The sequence below is a fragment of the Festucalex cinctus genome, chromosome 7 (genome assembly GCF_051991245.1).
Source record: "Festucalex cinctus isolate MCC-2025b chromosome 7, RoL_Fcin_1.0, whole genome shotgun sequence".
Lineage (NCBI taxonomy): Eukaryota > Metazoa > Chordata > Actinopteri > Syngnathiformes > Syngnathidae > Festucalex > Festucalex cinctus.
Window position 1 is genome coordinate 29792539 of NC_135417.1, and position 17002 is coordinate 29809540.

Sequence of the window (17002 nt, forward strand, 5' to 3'; positions counted from 1 at the left end):
GATATTGTCCTGGCTGTGGAACTGGGAACAAGCTTTACACACTCGACAGAGTCCACGAGGTGAATGGGAATACGCCCAACCAGTTTACATGTGTTTTGTGGACTTGGCAAAGGCCTTTGTCTGTGTCCCTCGGCGAGGTCTGTGGGGTGCTTCAGGAGTATGGGGTAACGAACCCCTTCATTTGGGCTGTAACGTACCATGACCAATGTCAGACGGGGTTTTTTCTAGCTCAAACTGAGGCAGAGGTGGTGCCATCATGACTATGATGGGTGACTACCGATACCAGGTATCGGCGCACAGGCCGATACCATTATTGGCCGCCCTCCTGCAGCCATTTTATGATCAGGAACTAGAAATTAGAAAGTATATGAATATAAAGTTCCATTACTTTCACACAATTGTAAGGAAAAATAATATACTGGGATATATAGGTCCATCCATCCATCCATTTTCGAAACCGCTTGCTCCTCACAAGGGTCGCGGGGGTGCTGGAGCCTATCCCAGCTGGCTTCGGGCAGTAGGCGGAGTACACCCTGAACTGGCTGCCAGCCAAGAGAGGACCGCTGCTGAACGCCGTCGTCCGAAACTATAGCGGCGGGCGCACGCTGGTTGAGCGTGGCCGGTAGCCGCTGGTCGAAACGCTGTCGTCTGTGCCGCTGGACCAGAGAGAAGACGTGGAGAAGAGATCCAGCAACGAACACATTTCTCAGACGGCACCGACAGACAGTGAATCGTGAAGGGCTAAAGAACAGCATCACATAGGCTCCACCTAAAGGATGAAAGGTTGACATCACGAACCGCACGTTTTGCAAACAGACACTTGTTACGTCGGTACCTACATAGACACATAACAGGCACATAACAGGTCATGAACTCTGGCGCATGCCATGACAATAGCAAGGATGTTTTGGCGGATGATAAATAAAAAGCTACAACAACAACAAACGCAAATCCACTATCTATTTTTATGTACCTGTAATAGCAGCACATAACAAGGGTACCAACTAGGGATGACCCTATCACACTTTGGACCCGAGTCCGAGTCTCTTGGTTGTCTGCCCATCTTGCAATGAGGTGCAGCAGTTAGCAACACATTGCACACAGTGCCTCCGCTTTTCACATTAAAGATAACTTCAGTATCTCCACTCCCAAATGCCTCGGTGCCATTTCCTTGTTTAGCCCTCGGTGCCATTTCCTTGTTTAGCCCCGTTGCTTGATGGCATTAATAGTGTCACTGTAGTAGAGAGAGGCCATGTCGCACACATTGTGTTGAAAATTGAAATGTCACTCTATGGCACCGCCCAACTCCAGATTTAATAAAAAAGTTATAATAATAATGAGGGGTTGGCGGTCGTCGGGGGGGGGGGGCGGCTTGTTTGGGGGAGGGGGGGGTGGAGGTATGGGTGGGTGGGGGGTTGGGTGTTGGGGGTCGGGGTGTGTTCGGGGGTTTGGGGGCCGGGGGTGGCGGGGCCTGGGTCGTGGTGGGTGGCGGGTTTGGGTGGGGTGCGGTGGGGTCGTGGGGGGATGGGGGCTGGGGACCGGTGGGGCTCTGTGGGGGCCCGCTGGGCCTCGTTCTGCGGTCTTGGGCTCGGGGGTGTGGGCCGGGGCTGGGGCGGGGGTGTTCCGGGCGTCTGGGTCAGCTCGCCGACCAGTGTCCGCTCGGGTAGCTTGGGGGTGGCCTTGGTGCTGCCGCGGCCTGGGGATTCCGGGGGGCTGGGGCGGTGCTCGCTTTGCTGGACCGCGGTTGACGGCTTCTTTCTTTGGTGGTGGTCCTTATGCATGCCAGATCCATCGCACCAGCATCTACTGAAACTCAAACAGAAGTTGTCTCTCCCTCCCACAGCCCCTTGAATCAGTGGGTGCTGGTGTCTGTGGATCTCACTTTGCTTTATCTATCCTTCCCTCCTTCCTCTCTTTAGTTTTTCCTCTGGTCACTTGAGATCTCAATTTATTGGAAGTTTGAGGTTTCTGGGGTTGGCATAAGACTCTGGTTTTGTAACCACGCAGGACGGGTTTGGTTGGTGCTGGATTTCACTTTGATGGATTGGATGTACTGGCTTCTTTGGATCTCACTCTGCCTTATCGATCCCTCCCTCCTTCCTCTCTTTAGTTTTTCCTCTGGTCTCTTGAGATCTCGCTAATTTGCTGGAATTTAGAGGCTTCCGGGGTTGGCGTAAGACTTTGATTTTGTAATCATGGGGAAGGCAGGAAGTGTTTGGTCGGTGCTGGATTTCACTTTGATTTATCTTTCTTTTCTCTTTATTTTTTTCTGACCTTTTCTCTGGTCTCCTGACCATTTAAACCTCATGACTCTGGCAAGATTCTGAAGTACCTGGTTAAGGCAAAGGGTAATGGGATATTTATAAGGTTTTAGGTGAATTAATGAGTATAAATTTATACGTATTTGCACGCACACGCACGCACACAAACGCACGCATGCACGCAAACGCACGCACACATACACACACAAAAAAAAAGAGCAATGATGATAAGACGTTGAATCGGTAAGACTACCGAATGAACAATTCTGAGCTCTTAAAAAAAAAAAAAAAAAAGGAGAAACAATAATGCTCAATGTCCTTGACGTAACCCCATGAAGCCTGTTTTCCATGTCTCCCATAGCCAACACAGCTGAGGATCTTTATCAGGCTTCATGCAGATCTTGCTAATTAGCTCATCGTTTGAAACACCTGTGTTGGCTGTGGGGGACATGGAAAACTGAATAGGGGAACTCGAAGACCGGGGATAAGAACCACTGCTTGAAGAGTTCCAATAAGAACTAGAGCTGCGAGCAGCTATAAAGGGCCCTCGCAGCCCGGGCCACGTTGGGGTCCTTGCACATTGGGATACTTGCACGTTAGGGTACTGGCACGTTGGGGTAATGGCATATTGGAAGCAAAATTTCTTTGAAAATGGCATAATAAACGTTTACATGTAGAATATTTTTTTTGCCAGTGTGTGTTAAGCGCAACGGGTTTTGGTGATTGTTAAGACCTGCAAAAATCAGCGTCCTTTTTTATTTTTAGGCAATGAGTTGCCCTGATTGGTATTTTTTGTAAAAGTGTATATACACATCATCGCACGTTGTACTCATTGCACAATGTTACTTTTATTGTCCAAAGGGGCAGTCAAAAATGAATAAAACAAAATGGAAACGTACATACGTTTGGATCGGTGTGAAGCCAGTGAACAATTTGAGTGGTGGAAACTAAAAGAATATTCATAAATGACTTAGTTATCACACTTAGAATGAGTTTACATTTTTTGTACAAAATACCGTATGTGGGTTTTTTTTTTATATATATAATTATTCCTCAAGGGCTAGGTGGCGCTGTATTTATAACTGAATGTTGTCATAGAGATACCTTCAGGCCTTGATTATAAGCATACATGTCAAGTGTGGGATTTTTTTTGGAGCATGTACCGTGGAGTTATTAAGCATATCCTTCATTCACGATATTGCTTTTAATGTCCACAGAGGCTATCAAAAATAAATAAAAAAATATATATGTTTGGATAAGTCTGATGCCAGTGAACATTTTGAGTGGTGGAAACTAAAAGAATATTCATAAATGACTTAGTTATCACACTTAGAATGAGTTTACATTTTTTGTACAAAATACCGTATGTGGGGTATTTTTAAGCCTCAAGGGCTCGGTGGCGCTGCATATATAACTGAATGATAACTTCAGGCCTTGACGATAAACATACATGTCAAGTTTGGGATTTTTTGGAGCATGTACCGGGGAGTTATCAAGCATATCCTTTTTCATTGCGAAACACAAATTTTGATGCCCTGCCCTCATCATATAGTATTTCGAAAAGTCAAAATTTTTCCCCCTGTCGTTGGCTCCGGTCTTGACATGGTCCAGGTCAAGTCTTAACTCAGTCGGATGAAACGTGGAGAAGAAGTGGGCAAAAGTATGCCCCCTGTAAATGTGCAAAAATCATCAAAAATGGGACATTCAAAAATTCGTAGCTCACTTCCTGTTCATTTTAGCACATGGGTCCAAGAGACTTTTATGTAGGTCTTGGGCTCCCTCATACACCTAAAAATATTCGTCATTCTTGCTTAAACGTACAACCGGGGCTGCTTCATTAAAAATTTCTAGGGGGCGCTATTGATTCTTTTTTTTTAAAAAATAGCACAATCAACAATAAAATATTGCTCATTGTACCAGGCCAGATGTGTGTGCCAAGTTTCATGAGTTTCTGTGCATGTTTAGACCCTCAAAACTGGCGTTGTTTTCTTGGCGAACAGCGCTTAGCCACGCCCACAGCAATTCGCGAAAACTCACAAACTTCGTGTTGTGACACCGTGAAGGCCGAAACCCTCATCTGAGCAAATATGAGGTAGGTCCAGTTAACGTGTTTGGAGAAAAACGTAGAAGAAAATTCGTAAGAAAAAAATATGCCACGAGGTGGCGCTATTAGTAAGATGAAATATAAGTTCGTAGAAGTCTTTAGGGCTGGACTTTCATCAAATGTGTGAAATTTTGAGAAGATAGGATCATCTGGGTCAAGTTAATGCAGCTTTTATTGTCATGAAAAATTACCAGACTTTGCGGCACCGTAGCGGCCACGCCCTTTGGCGAAAAGTTACAATATTGGGTGTGGGGCATGAGCAACATCTTAAGGCTTGTCTGACCAATTTCACATGACTATTAAGTTGCATGAGAAGTTTGAGATTTTTTGGAGCTTGTACATGGGAGTTATTAAGCATTTTGTCTTTCTGGACAAATTTAATTTTAAAGGCAATATTTGATGCCCCGCCCCCGTCATATAGTATTTCAAAAAGTCAAGATTTTTTGCGCAGTTGTTGTCTCAGGTCTTGAGATGATCCATGGCAAGTTTGAAGTCAACTGGCCGAAAAATACTTCCAAAGGGGGGAAATGTATGACCACAGTGAATGTGCCAAAATGGGCCAAAATTGGACATTCAAAAATTCATAGCTCACTTCCTGTACATTTTAGGAAATGGCTTCCACTGACTTTTTTGTGGGTCTCGGGGTGATACACGTGGCTGGCAATTTTCGTAGCTCTAGGTCAAACGGGCCGGGATTGGGTTTTATTTTTCTACGCTAGGGGGCGCTATAGAGTCGCATTGTCATGACAACTACATAATATCAAATTTTTCGCCGGACCCGAAGAGACTGCAAAGTTTGGTGAGTTTTCGTAAATGTTTAGGCCCTCAAAAATGCGATCGTTTACGGAGAAGAAGAAGAAGAAGAAGAAGAAGAAGAAGAAGAAGAACTAGAGCAGCGAGCAGCTATAAAGGGCCCTCGCAACCTGGGCCACGTTGGGGTACTTGCACGTCGGTGTCCTGGCATGTTGGGGTACTGTTTCATAGGAAACTGTCTAAATTGCCATGCTTTGTGTTTGCAAAATTTCATGGAAAGGCCAAAAATGATGCACAATTAACAAAATCAAATCAAAATGGTTTGGCACATGGCTATAGAAACTTTTTATAGGTATTAGGCTGATAGGTATGCTTCCCAATATTCACACATCTAGCTGAATCATATAATCGGAAATACTTCATAAAAATGTCTAGAGGGCGCTATTGAGCCATTTATTACAAATTGCACAATAAATCTCTAAAATATTCATTTTCCAGACAGGTCTGGTGTGTGTGTAAAGTTTTGTGAGTTTTCGTCCATGTTTAGACTCTCAAAAAAAGCATTTTTCTTTGCAAACAGTGCATCGCTGCGTGACAAAATAAAAACTTTTCATCTTAAATATCTTAAGATGAAACATGACAAAGTTGAAGACGATTGGGTAAGTTTTGTAGGAGTTTGTTAAAATATGACCCCTATAAAATGGCTTCAAACACCAAAGTAAATCAAAATGGCGGACTTCCTGTTTGGTTAACATATGACTACAGAATACTTTTTTGTAAGACTTAGGCTGATAGGTATCCCAATTTTTACAAATCGAGCTGAATCATACAATCGCAAAAGCTTCATACAAATGTCTAGAGGGCGCTATTGAGCCATTTATTTCAAATTGCACAAGAAATATCTAAAATATTCACGTTTAAGACAATGCTGATGTGTGTGCAAAGTTTCATGAGTTCTCACATGTTTAGACCCCCCCCAAAAAGCAGCATTTTACTTGGCAAACAATGCATCGCTATGGCAACAGCGTGCTACAAAATAAATAGCTTTCGATAACTTTTCATCTTAAACATCTTAAGATGAAAGACACCAAGTTTGAAGATGGTCCAATAAATTTTGTAGGAGGAGTTCGTTAAAATATGACCCCTAAAAAAGGCCACAAAAAATGGCTACAAATCCCAACATAAATCAAAATGGCGAACTTCCTGTTTGTTTAAGCATATGGCTCCAAGAGACTTTTTTGTACATCGTGGGCTCTTATGTATGCCTCCAAATTATCATAGCTCTAGGTGAAACGTACATCTTCAACATCTTAAGATGAATCACACCAAGTTTGAAGATGATCAGATAAACTCTGTAGGAGGAGTTTGTTAAAATATGACCCCTATGAAATGGCCAAAAAAAATGGCAACACATTCCAAAGTAAATCAAAATGGCGGACGTCCTGTTAGGTTTAGCATATGGTTCAAAAAGAGTTTTTTGTACCTCGAGGGCTGTTATATACCTCTACAAATTTTGGTAACTCTAGGTGAAACGTACAGCCGGGCATGCTTTGTTAAAGAGGAGTTTTTTAGCTCAAAATGTGATGCCCGCCCCCTGGGGGACTTCCTGTTGTGTTTAGCACAGGGCACCAAGAGACTTTTTTGTATATCTTGGGCTGTTACATATGTCTACAAATTTTTGTAGCTCTAGCTGCTTCGTACAACTGGGAATGCTTCTTTAAGAAGAATTTTTTTCCTTTGCAAACAGTGCATGCCATGACAACAGCGTGCGACAAAATACAAAGCTTTCAATAACTTTTCATCTTCAACATCTTAAGATGAATCACACCAAGTTTGAAGATGATCGGATAAACACTGTAGGAGGAGTTCGTTAAAATAAGACCCCAATGAAATGGCCAAAAAAATGGCAACACGTTCCAAAGTAAATCAAAATGGTGGACTTCCTGTTAGGTTTCGCATATGGTTCAAAAAGAGTTTTTTGTACCTCCAGGGCTGTTACATACCTCTTCAAATTTTGGTAAGTCTAGGTGAAACGTACAGCCGGGCATGCTTTGTTAAATAGGAGTTTTTTTTTTAGCTCAAAATGTGATGCCCGGCCCCTGGGGTACTTCCTGTTGGGTTTAGCACAGGTCACCAAGAGACATTTTTGTACATCTTGGGCTGTTACATACGTCTACAAATTTTAGTAGCTCTAGCTGCTTCGTACAACTGGGAATGCTTCTTTAAGAAGATTTTTTTTCCCTTTGCAAACAGTGCATGCCACGACAACAGCGTGCGACGAAATAAAAAACTTTCAATAACTTTTCATCTTCAACATCTTAAGATGAAACACACCAACTTTGAAGGTGATCAGATAAACTCTGTAGGAGGAGTTCGTTAAAATATGACCCCTAAAAAAGGCTACAAAAAATGGCTACAAATCCCAACGTAAATCAAAATGGTAGCCTTCCTGTTTGGTTTAGCATATGGCTCCAAGAGACTTTTTTTGTACATCCTGAGCTCTTATGTTTGCCTGCAAATTATCATAGCGCTAGGTGAAACGTACAACCGGGAATGCTTTGTTAAAGAGGACTTTTTTAGCTCAAAATGTGATGCCCGGCCCCTGGGGGACTTCCTGTTGGGTTTAGCACTTGACACCAAGAGACTTTTTTAAACATCGTGGGCTGCTACATATGTCTACAAATTTTCGTAGCTCTAGGTGGTTCGTACAACTGGGAATGCTTCTTTAAGAAGGATTTTTTTCCTTTGCAAACAGTGCATACCACGACAACAGCGTGCGACGAAATAAAAAGCTTTCAATAACTTTTCATCTTCAACATCTTAAGATGAAACACACCAACTTTGAAGATGATCGGATAAACTCTGTAGGAGGAGTTCGTTAAAATATGACCCCTATGAAATGGCCAAAAAAATGGCAACACGTTCCAAAGTAAATCAAAATGGTGGACTTCCTGTTAGGTTTAGCACATGGTTCAAAAAGAGTTTTTTGTAGGTCATAGTCTGTTCCACATGTGTACCAATTTTCGTAGCTCGAGATTAAACGTACAACCGGCAATGCTTCGTTCAGTAAGAATGATTAAACTCTAAATTTGATGCCCCGCCGCCGTCATATAGTATGTCAAAAACTTTAGATTTTTTACCATGATGTTGTCCCAGGTGTTGAGATGGTACATCCCAAGTTGGAAGTCAATCGGGTTAACCGTGGAGGAGAAGCGGGCAAAAGTATGACCCCTGTAAATGTGCAAAAATGGGCCAAAATTGGACATTTAAATACTCATATCTCACTTCCTGTCTATTTTAGGGTACACATACCAAAGAGGTTTTTGTTCATCTGGATGTGCTCCAGGTGCCACACAATTTTCATAGCCGTAGGACAATCATAGCGGGACAGGGATCCGTTTAACTTATGTAGGTGGCGCTCCAGAGCCATTTTTCTGTTATCATCTATGGTGACTTTAAAATATCAAATTTTTCGCCAGGCCTGATGTGTGTGTAAAATTTGGTGAGTTTACGTTCACGTTTAGTGTCTCAAAAATGCGAAGCTAATAGGTATGCCTCCCAGTTTTCACAAATCTAGGTCAAGTCATCTTTAGTTGTGTATCGCTTGAATCATACAATTGGAAATGCTCCATAAAAATGCATAGAGGGCGCTATTGAGCACAACGTTGGGTTACTTGCACGTCAGGGTACTGGCACGTTGGGGTACTGTTACATGGAACAAGGACCATTTAAAATGTTAGTTTTTTTCCCTGCCTTGTCTGTGCAAAGTTTAATGAAAAAGGCCAAAAATGATGTATAATTCCCAAAATAAAATCAAAATAGCAGACTTCCTCTTTGGTTTGGCAAATGGCTACATAATACTTTTTTGTAGGTCTAGCATAATCATACAATCGGAAATGATTCATAAAAATGTCTCGAGGGCGCTATTTATTGCAAATTGCACAATAAATCTCTAAAAATTCATGTTCATGACAAGTCTGATGTGTTTGTGTTTCATGAGTTTTCACACATGTATAAATAAAAAAAAAAAAGCAGCACTTGGCAAACAATGCATGGCAACAGCGTGTGACAAAATAAAAAACTTTCGATTACTTTGCATCTTAAACATCTTAAGATGAAACACACCAAGTTTGAAGACAGTCGGATAAATTTTGTAGGAGGGGTTCGTTAAAATATGACCCCTGAAAAAGGCCACAAAAAATGGCAACAAATCCCATCATAAATCAAAATGGCGGACTTCCTGTTTGGTTTAGCACATGGTTCCAAGAGACTTTTTTTGTACATCGTGGGCTCTTATGTATGCCCTCTTATGGATGGCGAAGTGATCTCGTGCCTCAAGTGGGGGATTGGACTGATGTAATGTTAGAATCTGTAATATGGAAAACCTAACTGCCTCTCTTAGAATGGAAGTTGGGAAATTCAAAACGATTTGGGATGGCTGGTTGATATACGTTACCGGGGGTTTACACCGGTTGCATGTGCGGTGCGGCTGCGGTGCGGTGCGTCTTGACTGCGTGCTCCGGACGCGTCAATTTTTTGGCCAATCCACACCAGCTCCGCACAGCTGTGGTCCGGCAGCTCCGTCACCGACCACTTCCCGCCGTGTCTCGCGCGACCGCGCACGATCATGTGGCATTAAAAACAACGACAAACACACAGAAAGTCTGTGCTCAACAGAGAAGCAGAAAGAGAGGTGGACTTTTATTATTTTGTGGCTTTCTAACTCCAATATAAACCTCTCCTCGTCCATGTTCGCTGGTGTCTAAACCGTGAATGAGCACCTCGCACGTTAACTCCAGGCCCGTCTACGCCCACATCACGTTTTGCTAGCATGCTTGCGAAATAGGAGCTGGCGAGTGTTTTATCTTGAAAGGTAACCAGAAATTTATTTTGAAACTGCTTCGGTCTTCCTGTCCCGCTCGATGTGTTTTGTGCTAGCTTGCCATTTGCCGGAGGCCTACCGCTGCGGCGTCCGGCAAAAATATAAAATAGGTCTATCTTTGCCCAGACTTCCCTCTCCCCGCCACTTCAACCAGCTCCTCCGGCGGGATCTCAAGGCGTTCCCAGGTCAGCCGAGAGACATAGTCTCTCCAGCATGTCCTGGGTCGTCCCCGGGGCCTCCCGCCAGTGGGACTTGCCCGGAACACCTCTCGCGGGAGGTGTCGAGGAGGCATCCGAACCAGATCCCCGAGCCACCTCAACTGCTTCCTCTCGACGCGGAGGAGCAGCGGCTCGACTCAGAGTCTCTCCCGGATGATCTAGCTTCTCACCCTATCTCTAAGGGAGAGCCCGGACACCCTGCGGAGGAAACTAATTTCGGCCGCTTTTATCCGGGATCTCGTTCTTTCGGTCACGACCCACAGCTCGTGACCATAGGTGAGGGTTGGAATGTAAAATGACTGGTAAATCGAGAGCTTTGCCTTTCGACTCAGCTCCTTCTTCACCACAACGGACCGATACAGCGTCCGCATCACTTCAGACGCTGCACCGATCCCCGTCGATCTCCCACTCCATCCTACCCTCACTCGTGAACAAGACCCCAAGATACTTGAACTCCGCCACTTGGGGCAGGATCTCATCCCCGACCCGAAGACGGCACTCCACCCTTTTCCGACTGAGGACCATGGTCTCGGATTTGGAGGTGCTGATCCTCATCCCAACCGCTTCACACTCGGCTGCAAACCGCTCCAGTGAGAGTTGGAGGTCCTGGTTTGATGAAGCTAACAGCAGCACACCATCTGCAAAAAGCAGAGATGCAATGCTGAAGCCACCAAACCGGACTCCCTCGATGCCTCGGCTGTGCCTAGAAATTCTGTCCATGAAAGTTATGAACAGAATCGGCGACAAAGGGCAACCTTGGCGGAGTCCAACCCTCACTGGAAACGAATTCGACTTACTACCGGCAATGCGGACCAGACTCAGACACCAATCGTACAGGGACCGAACAGCCCGTATCAGGGGGCCCGGTACCCCGTACTCCCGAAGCACCCTTCACAGGATTCCCCGAGGGACACGGTCGAACGCCTTCTCCAAATCCACAAAACACATGTAGACTGGATGAGCAAACTCCCACGCACCCTCAAAGATCCTGCCGAAGGTGTAGAGCCTGGTCCACTGTTCCACGGCCAGGTCGAAAACCACACTGCTCCTCCTGTATCCGAGATTCGACTTCCCGACAGACCCTCCTCTCCAGCACCCGTGAATAGACATTACCAGGGAGGCTGAGGAGTGTGATCCCTCTATAGTTGGAACACACCCGCCGGTCCCCCACTTAAAAAGGGGGACCACCACCCCGGTCTGCCAATCCAGAGGCACTGTCCCCGATGTCCACGCGATGTTGTAGAGGCGTGTCAACCATGACAGCCCCACAACATCCAGAGCCCTTCGGAACTCTGGGCGGATCTCATCCACCCCCGGGGCCCTGCCACCGAGATAAAGATCCCATAGAGATAAAGGGAAAAACTCAATCTTCCGGGAGAGACTCAGAGTTGTAGCACTGCTGTTCCAACTTGAGAAAAGGCAGATGAGGTGGCTCTGGCATCTAGTTTGAGTGGCTGCTGGACGCATCCCTGGTGAGAGGAGGCCATGTGGACGATCCAAGACGTGCTGGAAAGACTATGGGGCATATTCACGAAGAATGCGCTGCGTCAGTTAATAGCGCGAAATATTGCACCGCAACTGCACCCGCAGTCTGCGCCCAGTTACCCACCTATTCACTAAGGATATTACTCGAATCATGTACCGACGCAAACACGCCCACAAAACTGACAGTTTGGAGCAAATTTGCACCTGATTTACTACACATGGCAATGGATTTGCGCCAAGAACATGGTTGTAATAGTAACAGTTGCGAGAAAGATGACATTATCAGAAAGCCAGGTTGGGCCGAGAGTAAGCGTTTATAGCGCTGTACGGAGCAGAGAGGACGACAACGATTTTCATAAACAGGTTCATGTGTACTCAGCATAATAACTGGCGCATCTCAATTTTTGTAGCAGTGCAAAACTGGTCTTATCTGTCTTGCAACATTCTAAGATTACATGGCTGCTAACAATCGATATAAACCTTTTCAGTCTGGATTCAGGGCCGTTCACTCTACTGACACAACCCTTGCTAAAGTGACTGAATGAGCTTCTCCTAGCGGTGGACTCCAATACCTCGTCAGTATTATTAATACTCGATCTTAGCGCAGTGTTCAATACCGTCGATCATAATATTCTACTAGAACGCCTCCAAACATTCATTGGTATTTCAGGCTTAGCACTCTCGTGGTTTTGTTCGTACCTCTCAGAGAGAATGCACCGTGTCATCCATGGCAATGCGACCTCTGAGCTCTGTATCGTTACGTGTGGAGTCCCACAGAGGTCGGTACTTGGCCCTCTCTTGTTGAACATTTATATGTTTCTGCTTGCCGATATTATACGTAAATATAACAAACTTTTACTGTTATACAGACGATACTCAATTATATTTGACTCTAGAAATAAATCAAACAAATGTCAAGCCCTTTGAGACTTTGATGTGATTAAGGGCTATCTAAATAAACTTGACTTGACTTGACTCAGTGTGTGTGTGTCGTGTGCTCGGTACATCTGGCAATTTGATAACAGAAAATAGACTGTGCTTGGTGTAAAGACAGGTAAATCCTGATTTTCGTGCTGGGGCAAGTATATTCTCGGGGTTGGTGAATTTGGTAGGCGCGCTACGACTTCCTGGGTGTTCCAACGCACTATGCCTGTCAACGTGTCACGATTTGGCCACAAAAAGTAGCCAAAATGAAGGTGTATTGTGCAGCGTAGGTGGTGTGATGATCTTGATTTTAATGCAAACTCGAGAATCCGATTTCTGGAGAAATTACATTAGAAGGCTGAGCGGCTGGATGAAAATATTGGAATATTTTGGAATTATGTTGAATGATGTTGAATGACATTGAATGGCATGGAATGTTATTCATTGACTTGGAATGAGCTGCATGTTGAAGTTGGATTGGTTTGAATCCGTCAAGAAACGTAGCAATAGTTGAAGGAGGAAACACAGCGGCATAAGAAAAATAAAGTAGCAGGGGAAAAAAATAAGCTGGTTAACAAGGAAGCAAGGCAAGAAGGCAGGAAGGAAACATTGAACCAATAGGCGTGAATCCATGGTGTACCTAATCATTTGTCCAAGATTAAGGTCTTTACCTCTACCTTAAGTTTCATAAAAGAAGCTTTTAATTTCCTAACCCAACTTTCCAGTAGGGAGCTACAAATCTATGTTGAATGGCGAAAAAAGCGTTTTATGCAAACATATTCTTTCCACATTAAATTAACAAAAAAAAAAAAGTTCCATGTGTTACATCGTTTTCAACTTTGAGCAGCTGCCTCTCCTGAGGTCTCTGCACGCCCCTGCAGGTAAGGACGGCAGTTTCTGTATGCCACGTGTTGTGTAGTACCCATAGCAGTGATGCAGCAAAAGTTCCAAATTGGATATACTCCCCATTCATGGAAGTAATATAAGATGTTTATGCTAGCTAAAGAGCTAATACAGTAAATGTCATGTTAGACCAGTGCTACTCAAATAGTGGGGCGAGCCCCCTCAGGGGGGCGTGAGGCACCATCAAGGTTTGACCTCGGGGAACATGCTTTTTTATGTTGATGTTTTTTTTTACTGTCCTAGAACAAAGTGCAAGTTGCGCTCTCATTATTGGTAGAGTGTGCGCAGGGAGCATTCGCTCGGTGGTGTAGGGTTTTGTTTGCACTGAGCATGCGCGCTTTGCACACAGCAAAAAAAAAAAAAAAAAAAAAAATCAGCACAAATTATTTTATATATTTTTGTTTTGCAGGTTAAAGGTTTTTTTTTTTTATGTTTTTTTGTTTTAAATATTGTGCTCCTGAGCTAATGTTGGTAATCAGTTTGAATGCATTATTATTTATTGATTTTATGTAATTTTATTTTTCCGTGTCATATGGTTTGACATGGTCAGTCAAAAAATGTTTATAGTTTAATTAAGGATTTAATTTTATTTTTGAATTACAGATGTACTTTAAATCTTTTCTGTTACAGTTAATAAAGCTATATGTTGTAAGTTGTTCCATATTTCTTTCTTCTTTTATTCTCTTTTACGTTATTAAGGATACAGCGTTATGCAGAGGTGTGCTTATAGCAATTTTATATACAAATGATACTATTTATAGTCACGGGGGGGGGGGGTTTCTTCTTAGTTTCGGGGGGCATGACAGAAAATAATTGAGAAGCACTGTGTTTGACAGACTTCATTCAAATACAAGTTAATTCACTGTGCTACACTGTGCATTTCCTTCTAGGATTGATGACCATCTTGTTTTTGATGAATGTAGTGTAGATACAACTTTTTGATGCACAATTGTTGTTATATTTGCTTCCATTTTTCTCTGCTTTTTTAAAAGAGCGAAGGATATGCAGCGTGCTAGTGAAGTCCTGGATAGTCTGAAACTATATCTCCAAACTCTGCCCTTTGACTTCCAAAATGCATCTATCATTACCGGTCAAGAAGAAGGACTGTATGGATGGATTACTGTCAACTATTTGATGGGAAACTTTCTTGAGGTAAAACCAACCAAGCATAAAAACAGCTTTAAAGTGTGTCTCACAATTTTCTAAAAAAAATAATTAGATGCCACTAACGATAAAGCCCAGCCAAGGCAAGCTTTCTTGTCAGTTTGTAAGCACGTATGCATGACAATTTCAATATGTATTACATGACTGACCATTCCTTTCGCAAATACATTTGTTTCACTATTTCTGAGCTAAGTTTCCTTGTAGCTGATCATCATCATTTCATCATTAACTCATACCAGACTATACAGTATTAATCAAAATAGGCTCATAATGATGTTCATTTTATTAATAAATGTATGTGATATTTATGCAGTATTTATGAGTGTAAAATACATTGGAATTCATTTGGAAAAAGGATTAAACTAGACAGAGTACAGTAGAAGAGCGCATATAAAATTGGCCAGTGTTCCAAAACAGAGCCATGTCTTTTCATACCTACATGCTTTACTTTGTCTTTGCAGAAAAGCCTATGGAACACCTATGTTCGTCCACAGACATCACAGACTGTGGGCTCAATGGATCTTGGTGGTGCATCAACACAAATTGCCTTTGCAGTTAATGAACAACTCAGTGGGCCTGATTACATGCACATCAAGCTCTACGGCTACCCTTACAATGTCTACACTCATAGTTTCCTCTGCTATGGCAAGAATGAAGCTGAGAAGCGGGTCCTGGACAAAGTCATTCAGGTATACCAACTTTATCAGCAGAGGTGGGCATTCTGTCAATATTGATGGAAGGTGATGGAAAGATGAATGACATTTTGTTGACGATAAAGAATGACGGTAAACTTCGAAAAATTGACCAAGCATTGCCGGAAGTCAGTTTTGGTATGTCAATGTAATAATCAATAACCAGGTCAGTACCAACACAACAGACGCCAATTTCGTCAACGAATGAGAGAAACACTGAATGGACGCCCATTTTGCTGACACACCGCAGAGTACTTCCTCTTATTTCCTGGGACTGCGGCCAAGGCATTTTTCTTCCCTCCTTACAGTAAACAACTAAATATACACTTACCAGGGGTCCATTTCACAAAACAGTTTTAGTGAGATCCCTGAGTCTGTTAACCTTGAAGCGTGGGAAATTCTGCATTTTCCGTTTCAGAAAGGAAGGTAACTGAAACCAGAGAAAAAGACATGAGTGAAGAAAGGAATAGTAAAATAACCAATGTCAAGTGGAAAACAGTGGTGACAAAATGTAATTTGGCATGACAGAATTGTGGTTAAAATGAGGTTGACGGGCTCAACAATTGACAGACTGCTCCCATGAAATTTAATGTCAGTCCTAAAATAGAGCCACTATCAGCATTGACGTAAGCCCTGTTAAAATAGCCTTGACAGATTGATGATTACAATTTGGTTAGGAATGAAATATTGACGGATTGACGATGACAGAAGGGAGACCCGACTTGACAATTGGAGAATGACACAAAAATTCACCAAATTCATTGAAGTGCCCAATTTTGTTTAGCAGAGTGCAAGTGTGTGTGTAATCTCCAGGGCCCGGTTGTTCAATTATCGGTTATTTTAACCACTGTTAACTGGGGTTTTAACCCCTAACCGCCGGTTAAATTCTTAACCCGTCATTTACTAACCGGCCGCTAAATAGGTGTTCTTCAAAACATGGTTAGTCACGCCGTTTGTAAACGGCACCGTCAAAGTTAACGGTGTCGTTTACGTTACTGGTTAGCACCGATATATCCCACAATTCCTCTTTTTGTTTACTTCCGGGTCGGAGAAAGCAATGGATACTATCCAAATGACCCCTGGCACTCGCCGGAAAAAAAAGACGCCGAAGTTTTCTGCTGACGAAGAAAACGTTAAACAATCAATGGTTGAAGTAATTTCGGAGTTGTGACATTATTTATTTATTTTTAATTCATCATAATTAGGGCCCTAGCAGCGACCGCTGCGAGGTCCCTATTGTTTTTGTAAAAATTATTAGGGCCCGAGCAGCGACCGCTGCGAGGTCCCTATTGTTCCTGAAGGAATTCTTATTATTAGGGCCCGAGCAGCTACCGCTGCGAGGTCCCTATTGTTTTTCGATCGGATTATTATTAGGGCCCGAGCAGCGACCGCTGCGAGGTCCCTATTGTTTTTGTAAAAATTATTATTATTATTATTATTATTATTATTATTATTATTATTATTATTATTATTATTATTATTATTATTATTATTCTTTATTCTCCGCAAACAAACGCGATTTTGGGTACCTAAACATTCACGAAAACTCACCGAACTTTGCACACTCCTCAGGTCCGGTCACTGTGGTCATGCTTTTTCCCCCTCTGCAAACATTT

The 17002-nt window shown here is 43.1% G+C and overlaps 1 protein-coding gene across 2 annotated transcripts in view; it reads left to right on the plus strand.

Annotated features, from left to right (window-relative positions):
• The window catches only part of entpd3 (ectonucleoside triphosphate diphosphohydrolase 3), a 172455-nt gene that overhangs the window by 15274 nt on the left and 140179 nt on the right, over nucleotides 1-17002 (plus strand). For both annotated transcript variants that reach the window (XM_077526344.1, XM_077526345.1), the window contains 2 exons: nucleotides 14523-14682; nucleotides 15156-15383. In XM_077526344.1, the coding sequence (XP_077382470.1) occupies nucleotides 14523-14682; nucleotides 15156-15383 (388 nt within the window). The remainder of the gene's footprint in view (nucleotides 1-14522; nucleotides 14683-15155; nucleotides 15384-17002) is intronic.